This window comes from Centropristis striata, chromosome 3 (assembly GCF_030273125.1).
Source record: "Centropristis striata isolate RG_2023a ecotype Rhode Island chromosome 3, C.striata_1.0, whole genome shotgun sequence".
Taxonomy (NCBI): Eukaryota; Metazoa; Chordata; class Actinopteri; order Perciformes; family Serranidae; genus Centropristis; species Centropristis striata.
The window spans coordinates 6,659,662-6,683,894 of record NC_081519.1 but is presented as its reverse complement, the minus strand read 5'-3'; the positions used below and the strand labels follow the sequence as shown (position 1 = coordinate 6,683,894).

The window sequence follows — 24,233 nt, the reverse complement described above, 5'->3', positions numbered from 1 at the left end:
TTATTTCATTGATACTACTACTCTCGTTGATATTCCTTAATGGTTGGGCCCCTTAATTTATACTCTTATTAGTCATTTTTCATTCCTTAATAATTGCTTTTCAAAATATATATTATTTTAAAACAATACAAATACAAATACATTCAGAAACAGATTTAGAATTTAAATGTTTTAAATGTGAGTGACTTATGTTTGTAGAGCAGCAACAGCAATGTTTCAGCAAAGTTATTATATAAACTCGATAATATCTCCCTGGAAACAAATCAGTCAAGACTCAGACGCTTTTGTCCACCACCTTAAGAAGAATGTTGCTTTCCTTCATGTAAAAAGTTTTAATTAAGGAAAGAGCCCTTAATTAAGGAGCTAAGGTCCCCACTTTACTCCCCTGGCCCGATTTGGCGTTGCAGCTGGTGTGGAACTATTGCAAGTTCTTGTATTCTAGTATTGCATTGTAATACCTCCATAGATTGTTTGTCTATTTGTATGTGGTGTGTTCTCTAGTGTGTAAAGGATGGGTTAAATGTAGAGGACAAATTCACTGCTCGCTGTGTGTTTGTGCAAAACTGAATCTGAAAAAAAATGAATTGTGTTTTCTTGAGCTGCAGTACTTTAAGCTCTCAGGGCCACCATATAATTCCCTAGAAAAATCCATTCATCCTTTATCTATAACTATTATTCTATTCAGGGTCGTGGCGAAGCTGGAGCCGGTCCCAGCTGATATAAGGCCAGTGGTGGGGTACACCGTGGACAGGTCAGCAGGCTATTACATCATCACTGACACACTGACACGCAATTTACACTCTGGCCACTTTATTAGGCACACCTGCAATGCAAATATCTGATCAGTCAATCACATGGCAGCAACTCAATGCATTTAGGCATGGAGATACAGTCATAGAAAAAATTATTAGACCATTGTTTTCTTCATTTTTTTGTTCATTTTATTGCCTGGCACAAGTAGAGGTACATTTGTTTGGACAAATATAATAGAAGAAATAGAAGAAAACAAGGGTGGTCTAATAATGTTTTCCATGAATGGTAAAGAAAAGCTGCTGAAGTTCAAACTGAGCATCAGAATGGGGAAGAAAGTTGATTTAAGTGACTTTGAACGTCGCATGTTGTTGGTCTGAGTATTTTACAAACTCCTGATCTACAACCATCGCTAGGGGAAGCATACCCTGCACCACCATGCTGCCCCCAAGGAAATAAAAAAATATATAAATATATAACTTAAGCTTATGAGGTGTTGCATCGTGGATGTCTTTTTTATAGTTGTACATCTCTGCAGTAAATATTACACCATATACCCATACATTCATTTTAAGCTCATGGTCTCTGCAAACTTTGAATTGTAAAGTAGCTAAGCTGAAACAAGTGTTACGCAGATGTGAATTCTGTTTTGTCTTTTGTATTTCACTTAACCGAGAGTGGAGCTGAGAGAGCAGTAAGTGAGTGAAACAGAATCTGCCAGGAGAGACAAAGGTGGATAGTGTGAACACCGGCAGTGTAGCGAGGCTCCATCCAGTCAGCGCACAGCCGGAAAAGCTGCCCTTTCACTGTCAAATTAATGAGAGATTGAACACTGCAGGTTACCACAAAGAAAAGGTCAGAGAGATTGATCCCGTTCTCACAGATTGATCCCATTTTCAGAGGAGCTTGCTGAGACATTACTGTCCTGATCATTCACGCGTGTATGCATGCATGTGTGTATGCATCCTGAGTGTTTGTGTGTGTGTGTGTGTGTGTGTGTGTGTGTGTGTGTGTGTGTGTGTGTGTGTGTGTGTGAATGCATGACTACATGTGTGTCTGTCCATGTCTGTGCAATTTAGTTTGGGTATAAATTCACCTAATTATGTAATGCAGCAAGCAAAGTATATCAATTATCCAGACTGCAAAGCCCTAATGACAACCAAAGCTAAAAGCAGGTATGTGAATGACAAATTAAAAGTGCTCAGATGGGGCTTAATTTGATTAAGGTATCTACCATCCATTAAAATCCAACTATGTTTACTGTCTCTTTCAATTTGGAATGATCCAGTAAAGGCAGAAATTGCTCAAATGTAATGGGGCAAGCTCTCAAAAGTAGCAGATGAACTCCAGGCAATAAAAGTTGTTCTTGAAGTTGTAAAAAACAACAACCACGGAGTACAAAAAGGAGTTCGCTTTCTTCAGGCAAACTTGCACAAGGAAGGAAAAAATAAATTGCAAACCCCTGCAGGATGGTCCGTCAGAGTGAGGTTCCAAAGAGGATTTCAGACTGCCATGAATGTTTATTTCTTGTTAGTTTCCATGCTAAACAATCAATTACACACTTCCACAAGTACAAGACTCCTCACAAGAGATCACAATATACACTCCTTACAGCTGCTTGCCTCCACCAGCCAGCTAAGTTGCAGTTTACATCTGTGTCTGTACAGACACAGAAAATATGTAGCCATGACAGCAGACAGTAATCCAAATGTGGATGTTGCTGCAAAGAAACTACAAATTCTAAAATATAGATGATTCACACACATCTTCAACGAGGCAGCACAGCAGATCTATACAATTACCAGAGTTTTAAGGTGGACAGCATTGATTAGTGTCACCAATTCAAATGTGACATGTGGTCTGAATCTCCCTTTCTGTTCCTGAGCAACGGCGTTGAATAATTGCCCTCTGGATTTTTTTTTGCAGAACATTTTGATGTCACAGTGCAGCTGACCTTTGGATATAAAACATTAGTTACTTCATTTGACCTATATTGGTATGAAATGTTGCCGTATTTAGCGTATGAACTCCAGAGTTATAGTCAAAAATGTATATTGTGAGGTCACAATGACCTTCACCTTTAACATGCAAAATCGAATCACTTCAGAACAAATGGATATGTGTGCCCACTTTGAAGAAATTCACGCAAGATATCACATTCATGAGAAAGGAATGGATTGAACCTGAAAACATAATGCAGCTGAACAAATTACATTGCATTTAAACCAGTGGTTCTCCACCTCTGTTCTCAAAGAAAATGTGATGTATTTTAGACTGGGGAATGGTTAATGCATTACTGTGTGAGTTCGCTAGCTTTCATGCATTATTTTCAGAGCTAAATTCACAATAATCACTCAAAAATAATCACTCAGTAGGGGGAGGCTCTGTGTGGGGGTCGTGAACACCAGCCTGAGTATTCTAGGGTCGGTGTTGTGAATTCAAAAGGCAGGAACAAAAAAAAAGTGTTAATGTGGTTTTGTCCATCTGGTGAATGTCACTCTCCTTTTAGCCCTGGTTTGGTCTCCACCAACTCCTGTGTTCACCAGCTAGTCACTCACTCTGCCATCCTGTCACATTCTGTAGATGTACCTCATCTGTCTTCATTTCTTTCTAAAAAAATTAATACTGAAGTAGAGATTGCTTAATTTTGCATGCATTTTAAACTCCTGGTGGAGCAGTGACTCCTCCTTCTAGCTACTAATGCAGCCCTGCAGTCTCTGTTTTCATAGCGTGAGTTTGTCTGTATGAGGAGAGGTGGCTACTGTGGAGAGCATTTCCTTCAGGGAGAGACAACCACTAGGAATATCCCCAGTGGACTCTGATCTGTCTTAAAAATACTACACTGCACGTCACACCTTTTTCTCCACAAAGCTAAAATGAAAGGTCACAGTGTTCAACAGCTCAACTTACAATCCTGCTCATAAATCACACTTTTTTTAGTTGCAGCCATGAAACAAAGGCCAAAATTTCACAAAAGTAACATTTACTAGAACTGTGCACAGATAACTACTGAGCAAACTGCTGGTGAGGCAAGAATATGATGGAGAGCTTTAATATTTCCTACCCATGGAGGGAGCCAGAGAGAGCAGAATTTCATGGAGAGATATGGAGCCCCGTGGGAGCATACACACCCACACAACAACATGAACGCGCAGAGCAGAAAAACAAACATTGCACTCCGAGAGTCAGATTCAAGCATCCTGCTAAATATTGCACTTGGAGTGGGCTGCATATTTAACACCAACCTTTTATCAGTAATAGCATAGCTCTTATCCCTGCACTGTTGGTGGTCACACCCTCATCCTTCTTTACTTTACTTCTCTCCACTATATTTTGATATATACTGACCTATACATCGATATGCTGAGTATACGGACACACGTGCAAGCAAACATGCTGAGTGTAACCTACACAGCCTCAGTCTTCCACCTTTCACTGTCAGTCAACTCACAGCACGAGTCCCCTGCATGGTGACTCTGCCAGGAACCAGACCACAAGCTGTGAGCAAGAAATGTCAGCTGTCCTTAAACCCAATCACAAACCTCACCGAGGCACAATATTTTAGGTGCTCATTACCAGGAAGGAAACAAAGATCACTTTGCACAAAGTAGTTGTTTTTATGCCACAAAGAAAAAACTGAGGCGACGTTAGAAAGACAGCTACAAACTTTCAGCATGGAAAAAGAGAGAATGGAAGCATGACAGCATGGCAATATAAAACATTTGTCACGCATCATGTGTAATCCTCTCCCACAAAGTTTTACTTCTAAATGTCAAACTTTGTCAACCCTCCTTCTTTAACATGAGTTATCCCAAAATAATTTGACAATAGCTTTCACGTCTTCCCCATCACAGCAGCCTCAGTCATTACCTGAATGTAAATTTTTTTTGACAGTGCACAACAAAAGCGCTGGCCACGTCAACCCTCGAAGTAAGAACAAAGAACCAAAATAAGGAGGAGAACTATGTAACAACAAAAAGAAGAAATCATCATAATAATCCTTCAAGTTCCGTATCTCACAGAGATTAATGAGGCGTACGACAGAGGAGGTCATAATTAATTTGTAACAAGTGAAGGTCAGGGGAGCAGAGGGTCAGTTTGAATTATTAACTACCATGTGCGCAGGGGCACGCTGCCAAGCAGGTGTGAATGGGGTGAGTTTAAGGTGAGTTGGGAAATATGTCACGCACAGTTTGCACCCAGAAATGTAGACATACATGTATAATACCAGTAAAGTAGCATAGGGAACACCTCAACACACTACATGTAAAGTATGGGCATAAAACTAGTAACAAAGGTGCAACAGTAGCAGTCAAAGGTTTCAAATTTCAGTACGAGTAACCATACTCACTGTATTCAGTCCTGTGTCAATGCAGTCATGTTCACAAAAACAATCAAAGGTCAGCAGAACAGGCTAGTCTGAGCCCTTTAAACCACCGTATCCATTTCTTTTATGCACAGTCTGAATGACCAGTGGTTTAAAACTACCAAGTGCGCAGCGCAAAGTGTGAGCGAACACCTGTCACAGCAGTGTGCCAGGCGGTGCCACGCCACGCCATGGCTGTGACAGGTCAGTAAGAGTCAGCAGGTATATAGGTCAATCCCCTGGGACTCCTTCAATGGGGACACGTGGTCAGGCCTGTGGATTAGAGAGGAAATGAAGGATCATCCACTGAGGAAGCAGGACTCGACTACAGTCACAGCCACTCATGTACAGTTCAGCATTCAAAATGAATACACAAAATAGAGTAGACTGAGTTTTGTGGGTCCAAATATAGAGCACCACACTACACTGTCCTACTCCTTCTTCTACCTCAGGGTGGCAGTAGCATGTCCAATATGCCAACCTGCACCTCGACAGGACAATTTTCTGAGCAGTCACTGAGATAAATTTATGAGAATAACTCTAAATGAGACTGAGTAAGGTCACATTCAAAGCATAAAGAATCTCGTCCCAGTGAATAGCTCCTTAGATTTGATATTAATATAACTCTATTTAAAACTACAGTAGATCCCAAAAGTAGAAAACAGGACAGATACCTGTGTGGGAGGCGATGGAAGCAGGTTTAGTATGTGGAACCTGTGAAATATGAATTTTACTGAAAAGCAAAAATATGCTTTATGTACACACTTTTGCATCAGCAAACAAGCTACTGCACATCCCAGCTCAGCTGTCACTGACTGTGTCCAGCTCTCCTCTACCTCAATGCACATTTTATTTTAAAAACAAACCTGAAATGTGTACATGTGTATCTATATTTATATGTACGTACTACTTTTTTTTTTTTTTTACTTATTCTTGTCTTCCTCCCCCCCTATTCATTATATAGGTACACACACACACACACACACACACACACACACACACACACACACACACACACACACACAGAGAGAAATATAATTTCTCTTCTCATAATAATAATGGCTATTATTTATTATTTTTATGTATTATTATTATTATTATCACTATTATTATTATATATAATTATTTTATTTACCTCATATCTATATCAAAGACATTTTTTTTTTTTTTTACACATTGGAATAACATTGGAAAGCATCTATGTAGCTATATACAGTATTTTATCCAGGCTAAGAGTCTGCAGCCACTCTAACGGCTGTGAAACACTGGCCTTAGGCAAAGTGCTTTGATCTGAATGCTAACATGCTCACAATTACAAAGCTAACATACTTATTTTTAGTAGGCATAATTGCTGTGACTCAGCTCACATACCTCTGTACTTACACTTGCTATTTTGAGTGCATACATGCATTCAGATATGACAAAATGCACTATAACTACACGGGTGTTACACTCATAATAGTCAAAGAATTAACTGTGCAGCAATGAACACTCCTCAACGGTCATTAGTGTAAGAGACGCGAGGGGGCGTATCCTGAAATCTGATTGGCCACACCAGGCGCTACAACGTTATCTTAAACAATGATTAGTTATAAACTCAGCCAGAGTCAGGTAAGCCGTAGTTTACACTGTAACTGTATTTGTGCATTTTTTTTTGCATACATACATCCTACTTTTGGAGGCAAAATTTCTTTTTGAGGACTTATATAATATAGAATAAAGTATGGAAGCGTTATATTGTATAATGCAAAATATCACAGCAATGAATCCAATAGCTGATGAAATATCAGTCTGGACTAAAGTGATAGATAAACTGACCCACTGACCGGCTGAACAACATTATCATCTATTGTGTGATGCTGTTAAAAGAGAGATGTGTAAACCTATTGTATTTTTAAAAAATCATTATTGGTATTATTTTGCATAGAAAAAACATCAGGCGAGCCAATTTTAAAATCTAATCCTATCGCTTACTTTATAATGACATAACTAATGTGCACAAACAAGCAGATTACCAAAATGTTTACTGTAGACGAGTTTCCCAAAACAATGGCAGTCCACATATGAAATAACTTTTTATAGTGTGTTGCTGCAGGACAGCAGTGTGTCATCTGCCATTAACTGTGTGTGTCTGTGCTGTCCCTCCAGGGGCTTGATAGAACAGGGTCAGGTCATGTTTTCTGTGCTTTATTTACTGATTCTGTCTGTTGCTATTTGTTTCAATGGGGGCAACAGGTGGTCTGTTTTTGCCCAGCTCACATCAGACTGTCCTGCCTCAGCAGGGGGCACTCAATACATAAATTACACACTGTAAAAAGCAGCAGATGTGGATCTGCATAGGTACCAGCAGCCATATCTATAAGAAAGAATCTGAAAGGATTACACAGCCTATATGGTTAAATGTGCAACAGACATTATAGCTTCTGTTTAAAAAAGTCTCTTTGATATTGAAAAAATTGTTTTCAATAGTATCCTGGCAGAAAAAACACAGACAGATTGAAAAATCTAAACTGAGCACACAACACAATTAAAATTCTAAACAAAAAAAATTAACTTAGAAACAAGATGAATGACACTTTAAAACAATCTCAATCCATAAAAATAGTATTATTACCAAATGAACATCATATATGAAGTGCTAAGCTACTAACATAGCATATAATAACCCTAATCCATCGCCTCCACCATGTCTAAATATAACTGAAACTTTAAGGGCGATTCTGTGGATCCGCCTCCTTCATCCCTCAAAGAAGTGAAATCTTTCCTAGAGGACAAGAACAATCCAATACCCCACTTCAACACTTCCGGACTTGTAAGACAGCACTTAAAGGACAACTGGGGCTTCTCTGAAGGCAAGGAGTGTATTTAACTGTTTGCTTTGCTTTTCTAAATTCTTTTTAGTAAGCCTTTTAGCCCAACTCTGCTAATTTACCCTGAGAATATTCAAGATGAATTGCAGTGTTTATCCCTCTGCAATCTCCTTTTAAAAAAAAAGTCCCAGAGCAGCAGCGCAAAGCTCAGCTTAGTTTAGTGAATGCACCTCTCACTGTGGTCAAACTGTCTAATGCAGTCAGTATAATAAGAAGTCATTGATGTGTCTTATTTTCACCTTCCTACACTACCTGCCTCCAGTCATATTTCATGACTCATTCACTGTTCTCCACCTTCTTGGGCCTTAATCAGCATACAGGCTTAATGTCAGCAAGATAATAGGACACAGATTGCCAATGTGGCTGAATGAGATTAGGTCAGACGCTCACACAGCAGTGTAGTTTGTCTGCAGCATCATACAGAGGATGGCTGCTGCCATGGGTAATCTGCTCACTCCTCTGGACTCAACAGTCAGATTTTACAGAACCCCTCCAGGGCACAAACAGAATAAAGTCAGTGACAGAAACAATATTCAGACCCCTAAACATGCATCTGTTTTCCAAAATGTTAATCAAGCTGCAGCCAAACAAACCTATTTCACACTGCAGTTGGCAGCCGAGCCCAAGCAAGTCATGTGTCTCATCGCATATGTCTGTCCCCAGGACAAGTTAATCAGGCTGTCTTCTCGGCCCTGTTTCATTTTAGATGAGTTTCTAATACTCCTGCCAGGCTAATCTACCGCCATCAGCCAAGCAAATACAATTCATGTATCTCACATTTGTCTTTAAGACAAGTTACTCAAGCTGTAACCTGTCACCAGCGTCTAGTCAGGTGATTACTTCACTGGAATGAGTCCAGCAGAAATATATGTGTGCTAATATCACACAAGTCTTGTTCATTGCAGACGAACAAAGATCTTTCATGGAGAAGTAAGAAGTTAATTCCTTAAATAGAGTGAAAAAAAGAGCTTTTAATGTTCTTTAAAGCCTGTGATAATGTAAAAAAAATACCTATGATGTTAAATATAAATGACTAAATGTACAACAATCAAAGCCAAAGCTAAATCCTGTTCAGTGTACAGAAATGTGTGATTTTCCAGCTCAGTCCCGCCCACTTTCACACTGCTGAGAAGAGCACAGACAAACAAAAATATAGGAATCTGTCATCTGGAGGGAAAAAAACTATTGTAACTTTGGCATACAAAACTGTGATCATGTCGAACCTCATTGCTCATAGTAAGAGGCTGATTGAGAAAATAGGTCATCGGGGCCTTTGAAGACCAGAAACTGCAGAAAACAACATTTCCTGGAGAGAGAATTACTTTAAGAATAAGCTGGCTGTCACTTTGGGCTTGTATCATACTTGGTCTGAAAACCATTCATTGATGTCTCAAGCTACCAACTTGTCTGTACAGACAAAAAATGGCTTAGTGATAATGCAGGAATACATTAACTCATAAATGCACTGTATGGGGGCAATTTAAGCCTTTTAAGAGCCTGACATGTCCATGGCAAATTAATTTAATTTCGCCTTGGTCATTTTACCCATTAGAGTTGTTAATGGGAGGATGGAAAAGGTGGCAATCGGTGTGGTGAGTTGTGAGTGGTTTTCAGGAGATATAGCAAAGTCCACACTGCATAAAGCTGATTGATAAGACATAAGATAAGTGTGCTGCATCTTTTTCTGGTATAAAAAGCACAGAAATCACTCATCCAGCTTTCAGAAAACATAAACAACTACACATTTGAGACAAAAACAACCTTGTCTGTGTTGGTTTGTGAGGGGAGAGGTCTTTTTTATAAGACAACGACAGTGACCAAGTGAACCCATTAAGCACTATTACCCTACCATTGGTTGCCGTGTCACGCCCCCAGCAGTAAACTGCACTGGCAGTACAGCCCCAGTGTCTTCACTAATGGAGTCAGTGGGAGGACCATCTCTGGCTGAGTGTAATGATCCTCATGCTGCTTTTGCTATTGTTAATATTGTTGTCAGGCCACTGTTCAGAGCAGCAGTCCAGAGCCTCGCAGCTGATCTGGTCATCAGTCCGACAGCTGCAGCACTGAGAAGATTAGCAAGGGGTTAAATGTAATATCTGAGCGATCAGTGAGCTTTATCTCTTTCATTTTGTCTCTCAATCTCCCGCTCCCTTTCATTATAGCTCTCCCTCTGTCTGGCTGTGTTTTTTCACTCCCTTGACATACAGCTACACGTCTCCGTTCCATAATCTCACATTTGTGTTGCCAGCCTTTTAGCACTCGCAGCCTCGAAGCATAGCGCACACTCAACTGACCCCCTCCTTCTTTCCTAATGCCAGCATTAGGGAGTAGTCGCATGCCTGAGGTGCTGCGGGGAAGAGAGAGCTGGAGCACCGATGAGGCGGGTGAACTGATGTGTTGAGACAGGAGGGCCCAGTAGCAGGGGTGGGGGGACTGCTCCGGCCCACCTCTGTGGCTCTGACAGCGAGGATAGACACAGCACTGCCAGGGGCCCCTGGAGCATCGCTAAAGCTCGTTAGCATAGCCACCAGGCCTTGAAGATGATGAGTTCTGAAGAGGTGATTAAGCCAATGCTTAGGTCCCTTGTAGGCTTCAAAGCACATTCACTCACAAGGTAGGTAGAGGAAGGGCATTTGAAGATAGAACCACGGAAAAAGGACTGGAGGGGTAATTCAGGCCCAATATGGTCACTGTGGTCCTAGATAGTCATTCATCAAAGAGCTGATATGGCTGCCGGTGCAGGCAGGGCTTGGAACAGATCGAGGTTGACCTCAAAGACATCTCATGAAAAATGAACACTTGTGCTGCACGGAAGATTAGCAGAATAAGGCAACGTCAGTTTACATTCAACTGTAAGCGAATGTCGTAACAAAGATAAGCAAATTAAGGCCTATTTCCATCAAAGTGGTTTGGAGGGAATACAACATAGTTTTGTCAGAAGTTTGTGCCAAAAGCGATGCATGACTGTAATTCACAGTAATTCTCAGAAAGTTGCCTTGGCCATCTCAACCATCTACAAGAGAAAAATGGGCAGAGGTCTTCAGGAATTTGGTTAATTTAGAGAAGTTTTAGTTGTTTTATCATGCCAGTAATTACTGGAAATGTTTCCTGCTGTCCAAAGGATAAAATAAATGATTGTATGATCCAAGAAAATGCAACAGTGGAAACAGCTGATCAGTCATGTGAGTTAAATGGTCTTTCCATTTCCCGTTCAGCAACTCTTTTTGACACCTCAAGTGAGCATGACATTATTTTTGGTGGCAATTTTGCTGTTATGTTACCCTGGGAACAGGGTGGAAAACAAACTAGCCATCAGGTAGCTATGGCAAAGTGGTCCAAACATTTGACTTGTGCAACCCAGCTGAAAAACTCCTTTCCCCCCATGTAGCATAACATAAGAGCAAAATGGCATATGTTTGAATATAGTGAATGAGGAAGGTTTTTATCAAACGTTGCCGTTTCAATTCGGCTTTTATCATGTGATGCCTCAAAAACGTGCACAGAAACAGCTGTATGGAAACACGTCTAGTCTCAGTTTTAGAATCAGGAAATCATTGCAACATTATAAAAATCACACAAAAATATGACTTGACTGTACAAGCAATTGTGGGAGCTTTGCCCGGTATGCCTCAGCAGGTCTGTGATGTACAGGAGTTTAAGCAAAGTGTATGCGACTCGAGCTCAAACTGAGCCCAGAGCCTGCAGCCAAACACAAAGGTCCCAGAGATGAGAGTGAGTGGCATTTAAGCCTCCACACCAGCGAGCCATCTGCGCTGGGTGCCACATAATCTCAACAGGAAGCAGTCATTGCTGTACATCACATCATCTTCCTGTCTTCTTGTGTACCGCGGCGCAGTCACACACTGAGCAGACTCTGGCACAGGGATTTGGGGCCTCATGTAATTTAAACTAAACACGGGCCGCCTCTTTAGAAATTCAGGATTTGGGTGAAAAACCTTTGTTTCAACATTAGGGTTTCATCAACGTTAATATAGTTATCAGAGAAAGTCAAAATGGTATTGTCTCGGTTTAATCATCCAACAAGAGCTTAAAATTCTCAGATGGCACTTATTTGTGTGGGCGGGTCTTTACAATGGTGTGCTGGGGTTAAGCATCGTACTCGAGGGGATCACCACACTCCCTTAACAAGGATTACAAACACTCTCAACTATTAGCTCATTCTAGACTCTCTCCTACACACACACACAGTACACACACTCATCTCAGTGTCTCTGTCTCTTTTTGTTTGTGTCTGTATCACCTCTTATAAATACTCTGTCTTACTATGTGCAGGGGCTTTAAAATGCTCACCCTGCTGTTGCTGCTAAATCAACAGAGCGTAGACTGAATCAAGAGGGCTGAGTACCCGTGTTGCAATGTCAACTGCGAGCGATTCAACCAGAAGTAATTGCCAATTCAATCAATGTGTCAACAGCAAGCAGTCTCCAACTAAGGCATGTAGACGGGAGGAAGAGGAATGCAAACGGCAGGAGAGGAGCAGCGAGACGTGGATGGAGAAGGAGGGTGCATGTGTAGATCCATCCTGACTACAACTGAGACGAGAGAACAAGACAGCCACAGTGTCACATTAACGAATGTCAGGGGGAACATTACATGCACCTGGCACTTCACCTAAATCTGTGTAATGTGAGAGTACGTCAAAACATTTGAGAAAGAGCTGAAATAAAATAAGGTGCAAGCCAAAGAATGAAATATTTCTGCCGGCTGTGTTACAGAGAGGTGAGTCAGGATCACCCATTTAAAACATTTGAAATAGGAGAACAGGAGGGTGACGTACAATGATGTGTGTGGGGGTCCATACTCTGTGTGAGAGTATGTGGGTGTTTGCGGAGCTGAAGGAATATTTGAAAAGTAGCAGATGCTACCATTAGCATTTTAAAAAAAGGAGTCAGTCGCATTATGAGATATATGAAAAATGGTTGAAATAACTAAAAATCACAAGAAGATATTTATATGTAATCCCATAATTTTATTTAACTTAAATCAGTCATTTATATCTAGAGTCAGATTACTTCCAACTGTAGTAAATAACTAATAACACACACAATAACTCTTTAAACATGCATTTTGCATAATTGGTATATACAGTTGGTCAAATCAAATGAGTCTCACAAAAGCAGAACTGGCTATAACTGCAGGTGTACTGTGTGTATTTTTACAACATGTGGGATGCTGTTTATTTAAGCCGAAACATCTTTAAATAAAATATTATATATACTTAAAGTTAAAGTGTCCCTGTAGTTTTGACCTCAAAATGTTCATCTTCCATTTTCATTGAAAATAAAAAGGAATAAAAACACCATTATTAATAAATAATTATTTAAAAAAATAAGAAAAAAAGAAATATTAGTTAAAACAAAACTGGGAACATTTTGACATTGCCATATATTAAAGACTTAATCAGAAATATAATCAAGTAAGCTATCTACACATTTCTTTCAATTGTAATCTGGTCTGATTATCTAATTCATTTATTATAATCTAATTATGTAAACCCAATTACATTTAATCCGTACCAGCCCTGAGTATAGTAATCTAAGGCTGCTATTCTAAATAGTCTTTAACTACAAATTAAAACCATTTTTGTGTCTTTATTCACGACATTTTCACAGTGAACTGACAAATATTGTATAATTTGTTGGAGTATTACTCAAGGCTCACTTTGTGTAATCTGTGAGTTCCCTGTATTGTGTCAGTGGGCGTGAATACATGCATCCTGGCATGTGCAGCATGTGTAAGACGCATGTGGGCGTGTGAATCTGAATCCTTGTACCAGTACTGTATGTGCGCTGGCTTTCTACAAGCACATAGTGCATGCAGCGCAAAGGAATATTGAAGTATTAAAAGGCAGCAAGCAGCTGATTGAGGCCGGGTGGGCGTTTGAATCTGTGATGGTGTACCATCATCACTTTGGGAGCAGCCAGGCTGAGCATGGCAGGCTTGGATGCATGAAGCCGGCAGCCATCTGGCTTTGGATGGGACTCCTGAGGGAGACACAGGCTGGTGCCAACCTTCAGAAAACACTTCCAGCATGTTTGAGAATGAGAATGACATGTTCATCTATACTGCGTCTCTGCATGAGAACGGCAACTCTGTGTTCCTGCAGAGCTGCGACACATTCACAAATACTACATGTTCTACATATGGTCACTGTACGCCGTGTGTGTCTTCAAGGACACTGCAGCCTCAAGCAAATTATTGTTCTGAATGGAAAAATAGAAACTGATAGAATTTCCACCAAGAATTGCATTAATTACCTATGACCAGGAGATACTTAAAGGAATTTCAGTGCTTTCGATGCAGTTTGTCTGTTTGTCAGCAGGATTATAGAAAAACTTCTGGCCTGATTTTCTTTAAAACCTGGTGAAAAGATGTAGCATGGGCAAAGGAAGAATCCATTAAATTTTGGAGGGGATCCAAATCTCAAGGCCGACACTAATTATTTATCACTTTCGTTAACATTGCAAGATAGGGTGTTTGTGCTGCATTCATGTGCTGTTGGAACAATCAGAAAATGGTGTCCCCGATCTTATTTCATGGCTCAACTGGTCCGTTTCTTTGCTCTGTATTGTCATGAAAATACCGGAAACAGCTCTTAAGATCTTGTTTAAACACTCTAAGCAACAAAATACAAATAAATATGACCTCGCAATTCAGGAATTGGGACCATCTGAGGAATGTGTGAATGCACCATTAGCCTAGACAGAGGCCTGTGCTCTCCGAGGTTTGGTCTTCATGTGTGTAGGTCTCAGCATGTTGGATGTAAGTGATTCTTCAACTGATTCAATATAATGCTGCATTTGTGCCATTCACTGTATATAAAGATGGACGACAGTGGTCAAGGTCCCGCCCATACACCCACCCAACCAATCCCAAGTCAATCACAGCTGTTAATCATCACGATATGCCCACGTTTTATACAAACTTAACAGAAAAATGAAAACACATACACCAGCTTGATAAGAATGATCTAAAATGACAGAAAACATCTTTGAGAAAGATGTATTTAATTTGTATTTTGCTCTCTTAGTTTGGCTCATATACCATCTGCTAATATGGCGGGCCTAAACTGCAGCAAGCCACCATGGCGCTGTTCGGGCTTCACTTTGGGGAACCATCATATTGTCCAACTTTATATACAAAGACATGTAAATTAAACATAGTTTTAAAGAGGTACATTTCATGCTACACAATCAGTTTGTGGTTTCTTATTCATTGTGTGCTAACCACACAGTTTACTCTTTGTGCACAGTCTCTAAATGTAATTGCTGTCACAGCTGAGCATATTACAGAATGAGACTGTGAGAGCCCCTGTGTGTGTGTGTGTGTGTGTGTGTGTGTGTGTGTGTGTGTATATAAGCAGGTAACTATGGTTTCATCATACACAATGAATGTAGCTGGTAAATGTGACATGATGAGCAGGTAGGTACAAGATAAAAAGTAAAAAAATAAATTATTTGTAGGTAAATATGTTGGTGTAAACATGTTATCTAACCACTGGCCTTATTTCAGCTCTTTGTGCTGGCAGGCCAAATATTTGTGACTAAGGCCCAGAGCCAGGACAGGCCACAGCTGAACTTTACTCTGCTCACACGTCACCAGGACACGCTAATATAAAACTGAAGTTTGTCTGATTCACCTTAATATTCTACAGGATGAGAGAGAGTTGTATTTAGACGTTAAAATGTGTGTTTAGGCTGAAGAGGCAAGAGTAAATGTTGGAATAAAACCGCTCCGAGTTTCCAGAAGACTTAATGTGTTTGAAATGAGGGCCCAAATATATGTTCATAGAGAGTAAGTAGACTTTATGTGAGTTTAAGGATGAAATTTGATTCCCTAATAAATCATATTCATACAGCAAGCATACAACCTGCTCCTCATACTCCTCTGACAACCTGACACCTGCAGTAAAACCAACATACACCTGAGCATATGCGTCTCACACACACATGCGCCTACACACACTGACCTTATGTGACATGAGGAATCAAACACAGCACTCTCCCTGCTCCACACTGCATGAACTATTTATGATGTTCTCCCTCGTTGAATTATTGATGAGCTATGTTTTCTGTTTCTCTACACTTCTTCCACAGTTCTGTGAGAAATTCAGTCCTTTCCCTAATGATCCACTCAGGGCCTGTGTCTCATTATAAACACAGGGAACGCTTCTATATCATAATAATAGACACAGCGAGTCAGATCAGTACACCTGCCCAACCGTGGGAATGAAACGCTCGGGCATATGGGGGAAATAACGTTATAGTGCTGGGAGCTGAAACACACTGCAATGTGTCAAACACACCTGCACCTGTGTTTACTGTCGGGAAAAAAGTTGCGGTAACCCATACAAGAGGAAAGAAAAGAGGGATTCAGGTATGAGGATTGACATGTAACGTGCTGTAAATCAGACTGAGCAGCACACACTCCAGTGAAAACATTAATATGTGCTATTTGCAACCGCACTCTGGAGACACGACAGTGACACAAGGTTGGTTTTAATCTCCTTGAGAAGCGTAATGGGGGAGGAAACAGTCCCAAAACAAGGACATCTTATTTACTCAGAGCCACACATGACTTTTAGCACTAATTGATGTGAAATATTGCAACAAACAGTTGGCTTCCTCTCACTCATTATCTCTGATTCTCACTCTCTTCCTCCTCCTCCTTCTCAATCTATCACCTCTTTCCATCCTCTCCTCCTCCGTTCCTTCCACTCGTTCTCGCACAGACGCTGGCATTCATCGTCTCATCACAGATTAAAAAGGGACCGACTTTTCTTTTTTTTTCTTACATGATACAGCTCAGCCTAATTTGCTCTGAATGAATTATGCAGTGTGTCACTCATGGGGTGGCAGAAAATGTATTTTCATGAATATTTGCAGCATTTTTCTGATTTTCTCAAGCCACAGATCTTTTTTTTCCTCTTTTTTTAAAACCCTCTCCCAAAGTACTGTAACAGAAAATTTAATTACCGGGTGTCTATCACAAGTCATGCTTTAAGTGTGACATAGTAAAGGCGGTGAATACTTCACATGCTGTATTTCAGAATTTTATTTTTGTAATTAATTTAGGTCAATTTGTAGAGATGTGGTTTCACTTGTTGTTTTTGCTGTCACCTTTTTCTCAGAGTGCAGTTTTTTATTCTGTCATTGTAAATAACTCATTCAATGTCATTCAATGTGGTAAAAAATAAATAAAACCTGAGAGAGTCCAAGGTGGCCTCAATACTTTTTATAGCTACCATGTAAGAAAGTGTTGTGAGAAGTGAACTACATGTAATTAAACTAGTAGTTTAACTACATTCTGCAGTTCAACATTAGTCATATTTGCATCTTTTGGCCATTTTTATGTTGTTAACTACTGAAACTTCAAACAGTGTTGGGCCATAAAAGGACATTAATCATTTTTTTATTTTACAATTGCTGATCTGCTGTAAACAAATTCCCTTTGCATCTGAATTTCTGAAACTTAACTTGAATATATTATGTGATAATTAGTCATGACAATCAATTATTGCTATGTATTAACAAATACTGAGAGCAGCTGCTGCGTGCTATTTTTAGAAGCTCCCTATGTGAGCAGGCTAATTCTGTCTGGTGCAACAGACCACCTCCACCTGGGGTCCAGTTTCTGGAAGCCAGGTGTCCGACTGATGGACATTATTTTCAAAAGCAAAGCTGACATTCCTGCAATTTTCCATGAAAAGCAGGGAAATTGGATTTGTGTATGGCATGATAACAAATGGGAACATTTGAGTAGGTTTTTTAGCTGACATTTAACTTTTTTGCATATTTTTCATATAATTTCATATAACAGCTACATTGTCATGTTGATCTTTTTTTAAACCACCTTTTCTAAGTAGCTTTAATTTATCAAACTTGATTTCTCCACCAATAAGCTTTCCATTAGTTCAATATCCATGTGCAGTGGTAGCTTGCAAAGCGCTGCTTTCAAAGTAGCTTCTCCAAAACTCAGTTTAACCATTTATTGTTCTTTTTTTAAATAGCTTTAATTACTTAGGCGCATACTTAGCAGCTCATTTGCATTTTTCCCCCATTTGTGTTGTCGCTTTCGATTAGTGGAACCATTTCCTGAGCTGTCATCAGCGCAGGAGGACTCTGTTTACTGTAAACTGTTTCTTCTTCTAGCTGAAAAAAACAACCTTTAGAAAGATGGGGACATATAATCTAAGTGAAAAGCAGTTTTAAAATAGATATTCTGCTTATAAAAAAGATCCTGGGAACAAGTAAGCATAAAGGTGGAGTTTGATATTGTTTACATTCTTGAAAAGAGAAATTCTAAAGCCTGATAAAGCTTATTTCTTATTTCTGTTATTCATGATTCACTGTCGCCAATGCTGCACCCATAAAACACATTCCTCATACATAAAAGACAGCTACAGGAAACAAGAAACATATCCAAGGACATAATAATAAACACTAATGCTAAAATAGATTAAAAAAGAAACCTATAAAAAGTGCTGCCACTGGAAAATAGTCAATCGTCCATTAATAAGTGAAAATAAAGCTCAGTTGTTTGATCTGCCACAGTTTTTTTTTTTAATTTGTATTGAAGTCGGGATAAAAGAGTTTTTTAATATATTCAGTCAACAATGTGGGACTAAGCCTGCTCCCAGATGGAACTTAGTGTGCAGCACATGGGACGGGTCGGTTATTATTTATTATTGGTCCATCGGTGTCCGAAACACTATTAAAACACATAAATGAGCCACACTCTTGCACAGGGTGGCATGTTCCTTCTGGGCACTGGAGATAATTTTTTCATGGATCCCACACACACCATCCTGGCTGCTGCTGTAAATACTCCAAAAGTAAAAGTTTATATTCATAACTGTTTTTTAAATCGACATGAGCTGAAAGTGACAGAGCAGGGAAGAATAAAGGTGATATGTTTTTGATATATGGGATCGTTAATCTGATATAATGTTTTTAAATATACATATTTGCTATTTTTGATGTATGGTTTTTGTGTTACTGTTTTTTATTAAAGTGTTAAGTATCACTTGTTTTTGGATGTTGTTGTTTTTTATAACCCTGTACAGCAGGCCTGGCTAAGATCCAAGTAGGAACTCAGGTTTTGTAGTCTATCATACAGTTTCATATACTCATATATAGAGCCTGACAGATTTATCAATGGACAGATATTATCGGCCGATATTAGCGTATCAAAGGAATATCGGTATCAGTGTATATGCTGTCCGAGATGTGCTGTTATGAAAAAATATATATAATGCAGAAAATGTTGCTTGGCGTGATTTAGAAATCATGTTAGCTATTCATTTTTGTTTTCCTTTTTTTCAATTAGTCAGCAATTGACTGAAACTCAACAGTAAATATGTTTTTATTTAGCGATTTATTTTATTCCTATTTATTCTTTATTTTCTCAGTTATCATTTATAAAATTGGCTGACAATGTAAAACATTGTATATTGTATAATAATGTATAACAATGTTAAATATTATTAAATAAGGTTTTGAGTTTGAGAAAGTAGCTGTCTGGGTACTTTTGCAGAGTGGTAAAAACGTGGTGCATGCACAATCCACCAAAAAAAGGTTTATTTTCATCCCAGCTCAAAAAAATTTACTATATCAGCCACCATATTTGTTAATTGATGAATTTTCCCTCTCTAAAATCAGTATCAGCATCAGTCTCAAAAATCCCATATCAATCAGGCTCTTTTTATGTATTAAAAACCATACCAAACTGGTAACATGAAGACAGGATGCACTTACAAGTTTGTATCCACACAACCATGAAAACAGGAAGCTGTGATTAAGATTCTGCCTGCAACAGGCAAGAAAAAGATGCAGAAAAAGTGGAAACAGAGAAGCAGAAAAGTTTGGAGATTAGGAGAGGATGAGGAAGAATAATGTGCTAAACAGGCTGTGGAAATCAAGCAGAGAAACCTAGATTCAAAGTACAAAGCCTCACACCATGTCCAAATGGTTCTCACCCACTCCAGAGCGACGAACCTGCCAGCTCACATGGAATGACAACAAAAACTGTTCACAGGTTTGGAAAGAACGCACCTAATGCTGGATTGAGGCTGCAGCCAGCCGAGCAGAAACACAGCACACCTAATAACAGAGTCTCTTATGAAAACAGAGCCACAGCAGTCTGAAAGTTTTTGTGGACTCTCAGCATCTTAGCAGCCGAGCATGAAAGGGACGCCTGACAAACAAATTATCTCTCTGTTTCCATAGCGATCCATGAATGGCCTGTGCTAGTGCCTGTGACAACCAGATGCCTGGGAAGACAAGGCTCGCCCATAAAAAGCCAGCGCTCTGCAGAAAGCCTGTTATTACTGCTATCATTCAATTGGACTTGATTTGCATAATTAAACTCTGTTATTGCCTGGCTCTGGAAGCCACTGCAAGTCTCTGCTCTTAACCAACTAGATTCCCACCATGACAGAGGACCAGGGGGGCACTTCAGAGAGGAATACACCCACAGCAGGCCCTTAGATGTGACGAATCAATACTAAGATTATCCATTAAATTGAACTTGATAAGGCTCCGTTTTCTGTAGATGGGTCATATATTTCTGTGCAGCTCCAGGGTAGAGTACACACTCTGGGGTGGAGTGCACACTGATGAGGTGAGTCATAGCCTGGACTTCACTCTGCTAACTACATGAAAGGCCCTGACAGAGCAGAACAGAGCAGGTACTGACTGAGAAACACGGAGAGAGGAGAAGAAGCTCTCAGGCTTACATAAAGCATAGTGTGTAGAAGCTGCATAGAGAACCTGCAGCTTGAATAGTTAAGTATCGAGCAATTTTCTACAGAAATGCTCGTTTGTACAATTTTTTGCATGTACTATCTTAAAATAATTTGTTGATGCCTCTCCGTTTACCACAACAACAATAATAGGCAATTCTTAAAAGATACAATGAGAAGCAGCACAGACACACATAAAGGGGCTTATGAAGCAAACACAGCCAATTGCTGGCCAATCGACAGCACCTGAAGCCAAATACTTGATCCATGCACACAAGAGTCCTCTGCAAATTGCACACTCCAAGACCAGGAGGTCACAAACGGATAACAACACAACCCATTCAACTGCACTGTGACACAGCATTTTTCACACAAACACGTCAATGAATCATTTGGAGAATCCATGGTCTGGAAGCCGTCGCAGGCCAGTTGATACTTTGTTACACGCAGCTTAAAGCCAAACAAATCAAATCAAACTCTTACCTCGACAAGGTGTGGAGTGGGATTGAATCCACACATGTTGCACACTTGTTGGTGGCACTGAGTGCAGGTGTTGAAGTTGGGTTGTTCAGCTGTGTTGCCTATGTTGAGGTTTGTCTTGCAGAGAGGACAACAAGCTTTGGGTTTAGAGGTGTCCGGGGGAGCGTGCTGTTGTTGTTGTTGCTGAGGCGCAGGGGCTCGGGGCCCCTGTTGAGCAGGCTGAGGTCCTGAGGGTTTACCCACCCCAGGCCCTGGACCAGGAGGTCCTCCTGGTTTGGGGGCTGTTTTGGGGGGCTGTTGTTGGGGTTGAGTAGTCTCAGATATGAGAGTGCTGGCTTGGTTTAGAAGAGAAGCACCAAAGCCAAACAACTTCCCAAAAGTCTGCTCTGGAGGTGGGGGCTGCCGCGAAGGGGAGCTCCCCGCACTGCGAGTCTGGTCCTGGCGGGGGTGCTGGGGTTGGTGTGCGGGAGAGTTGCGAGACAGATCAGGCTGAGACGGGGCCTTGGCCATGCCAGGGAGACTGACAGCCCCTGGAGGGAGCCTTACTTGAGGCTGACCTAAGCCAGCTGGACCAGTCTGTTTGGTGGGACCCGGTGCTGGATGGGTCTGTGCTGGAGGCTGCGACTGAGGAGGATGCTGCATCTGCGGAGGATGCTGCGTCTGCGGAGGATGCTGCATCTGCGGCGGATGCTGCGTCTGCGGAGGATGCTGCGTCTGCGGAGGATGCTGCGTCTGCGGAGGATGCTGCGTCTGCGCAGGATGCGGAGGATGCTGCGTCTGCGGAGGATGCTGTGTCTGCGGAGGAGGCTGCGTCTGGGGTGCAGGCTGAGTCGAAGCAAGTTCTGGTTTGGCTGGATGAGAAGGAGAGTGTATCTGTTGCTGACTCTTGGAGCGCGGTGTGTCCATGTCCATCCCCAATGCTCTCTGCATCTGACAGTTCAGACACAGCCACTCCTGAACCTGTGAAAGAAAAAAAACAATGACTATAAGCTACAGCATCATAACTTTAAACAATTAATATAGAAATTAGATGAGATTCAACTTTAGTCATTGGACAGAGTACTAGGACAAAGAAATGCTCCGCCCTCCCTCCTTTTATCTTTTTTAGGGGGTCTTAAGAGGGGCCCCAAAAGAGGGAGATAGCAGTAGATGCCACATAGAAGTGGTGTAAACCTAGAGACTAATTTGAGATGCAGATCTGTAATAAACAATATGTTTGGTTACGAGTGTATAAAGGTTTAGAACATTATCATGTGAGTATATGAAGGCCATTATATGTTCTATTATGTCTCGAAGTTTTTTTGTTTGACAAAAAAAAAAATCCTGCAAAATACCACATTCAGGCATTCGGACATTGAGGAACATCATAAAAAATTCATGCTGTGAGTTGGTATCAAAATATTATGCAAGAATAGCATTTTCAGTGATTGCATGACGAGCACTTCCGTTCTGGAAACTGTTGAATATCACCTTTACTGTCAATATACTTAGCAAAGCTGTACATCGTCCAATCCAATTTTCTATTGTTTGAGGTTACAGTGACCTTGACCCCCAAAATCTAATAATTGTCAGTGTAAACGGATGTTTGTGCCAAATTTGAAGAAGTTCCTCCAAGGTGATCCTGAGATAACGTGTTCAAGAGAATGGGAAGGATGGACTACAGACAGACAGAGAGACGGCCGGACAGACAGACAACCCGCGTGGCGTTAAAGAGGTTAAACAAATTAAATAGAATGTGTTTATCAGTGAGCTTCAGAGGTGCTGGCAGGCAGTTTTTATTACTTTTGGACCAAGCCAGGCTACGCTGAGCTAAGCTAACCCCCTGCTGTCTGTAGCTTCATATGTACAGACACAAGAATTGTATCAATCTTCTAATCTAACTCTCAGTAAGGGAGCAAATAATTCCCAAAATGTCAAACTGTTCCTTTTAAAAAAATGTTTAACTGACAGATCTATTGTAGATGATGTGAAAAATAGGTGAATTATTGAAATAAGTCAAGATGTCTTTCAAAAAGATACTGTAACTCGGTTGTTTGCATCTCCTCGCTGCATTCCCCTGGGTTTTTTAGTGGATGCTCCACTTTTTTTCCACTGTCCAAAGAGATCCAAGTAACATGAACTAAAAACTGTAAACTGCCTATGGGTGTGAATGTCGACATGAGTGTGTTGTTCTGTTTATGTGACGGACTGGCTGCCTTCCCTTCCCCTCATCCAATGCATGCTGGGACAGCCTCCAGCCTGCTCTGAATAGGAAATACTGTGTGTATGGAAAATGATTGAATGAAAGAATAATTGTGAATGATGTAAAATATCTCATTGAAAGAGGATTTCAGCGTCCCCGTGCTTCCACATGAACATTTATTGGTAAACATCATTTACCCATAAACAAATGCTTTGGAAATAAATGTGACAGACGGGGTGAACTCTGGACTCTTCAATAAATCATGTTTGGCCCTGATTTAGTATCTTCCCTCACATCTTTTCTGTGTCTCTTCCCTCTTCGCTTTCTCTTACATTCCCTTTTATTGCACAACATGTTTCCTCTCTCATTAAAATCCTCACACCATTCTCCTCTAGTTCCTCCTGCTGTTGTCATTTCCTTTATGTTTTTTTTTTGCTTCTCCTATCTTCTTGCTCCATATTGGCGCATAAGAAGGTGAAAGTCAGAAAGAGGCCCTGGTGATGGCACATGGCCATACGTGGTAATTGGCATCCTGGTGCTTTGACAGCTGCCACACTATTGTAGCTGTCTTGGATTCGTGGTCATTACATAATGCCTTAATGCATTATGAATGCAGTCAGAGAAAGGTTGTGTGAGGGTTGGAGGTCTCAGGCACAAAGGGAGGGGTGTGGGAGGCCTGGCCGCCGGCTTTTATTTTTTCTTTATAGCTTTGGGTAAAAATTCCCTTTTAGCCTGTAAAGGTGGATTCATAAAGATGTTGGTTGGGCTTCTGCTGAGGGGTTTTAGGACTCTGGGAGCTGCCGAAGCGAAGACTGAAAATGC

The 24,233-nt window shown here is 40.6% G+C and overlaps 1 protein-coding gene across 1 annotated transcript in view; it reads right to left on the bottom strand.

Annotated features, from left to right (window-relative positions):
- Nucleotides 1–24,233, bottom strand: part of bsnb (bassoon (presynaptic cytomatrix protein) b) — a 73,452-nt gene that overhangs the window by 23,218 nt on the left and 26,001 nt on the right. The window contains exon 3 of the mRNA XM_059328893.1: nucleotides 21,233–22,189. Within this exon, the coding sequence (XP_059184876.1) occupies nucleotides 21,233–22,189 (957 nt within the window). The remainder of the gene's footprint in view (nucleotides 1–21,232; nucleotides 22,190–24,233) is intronic.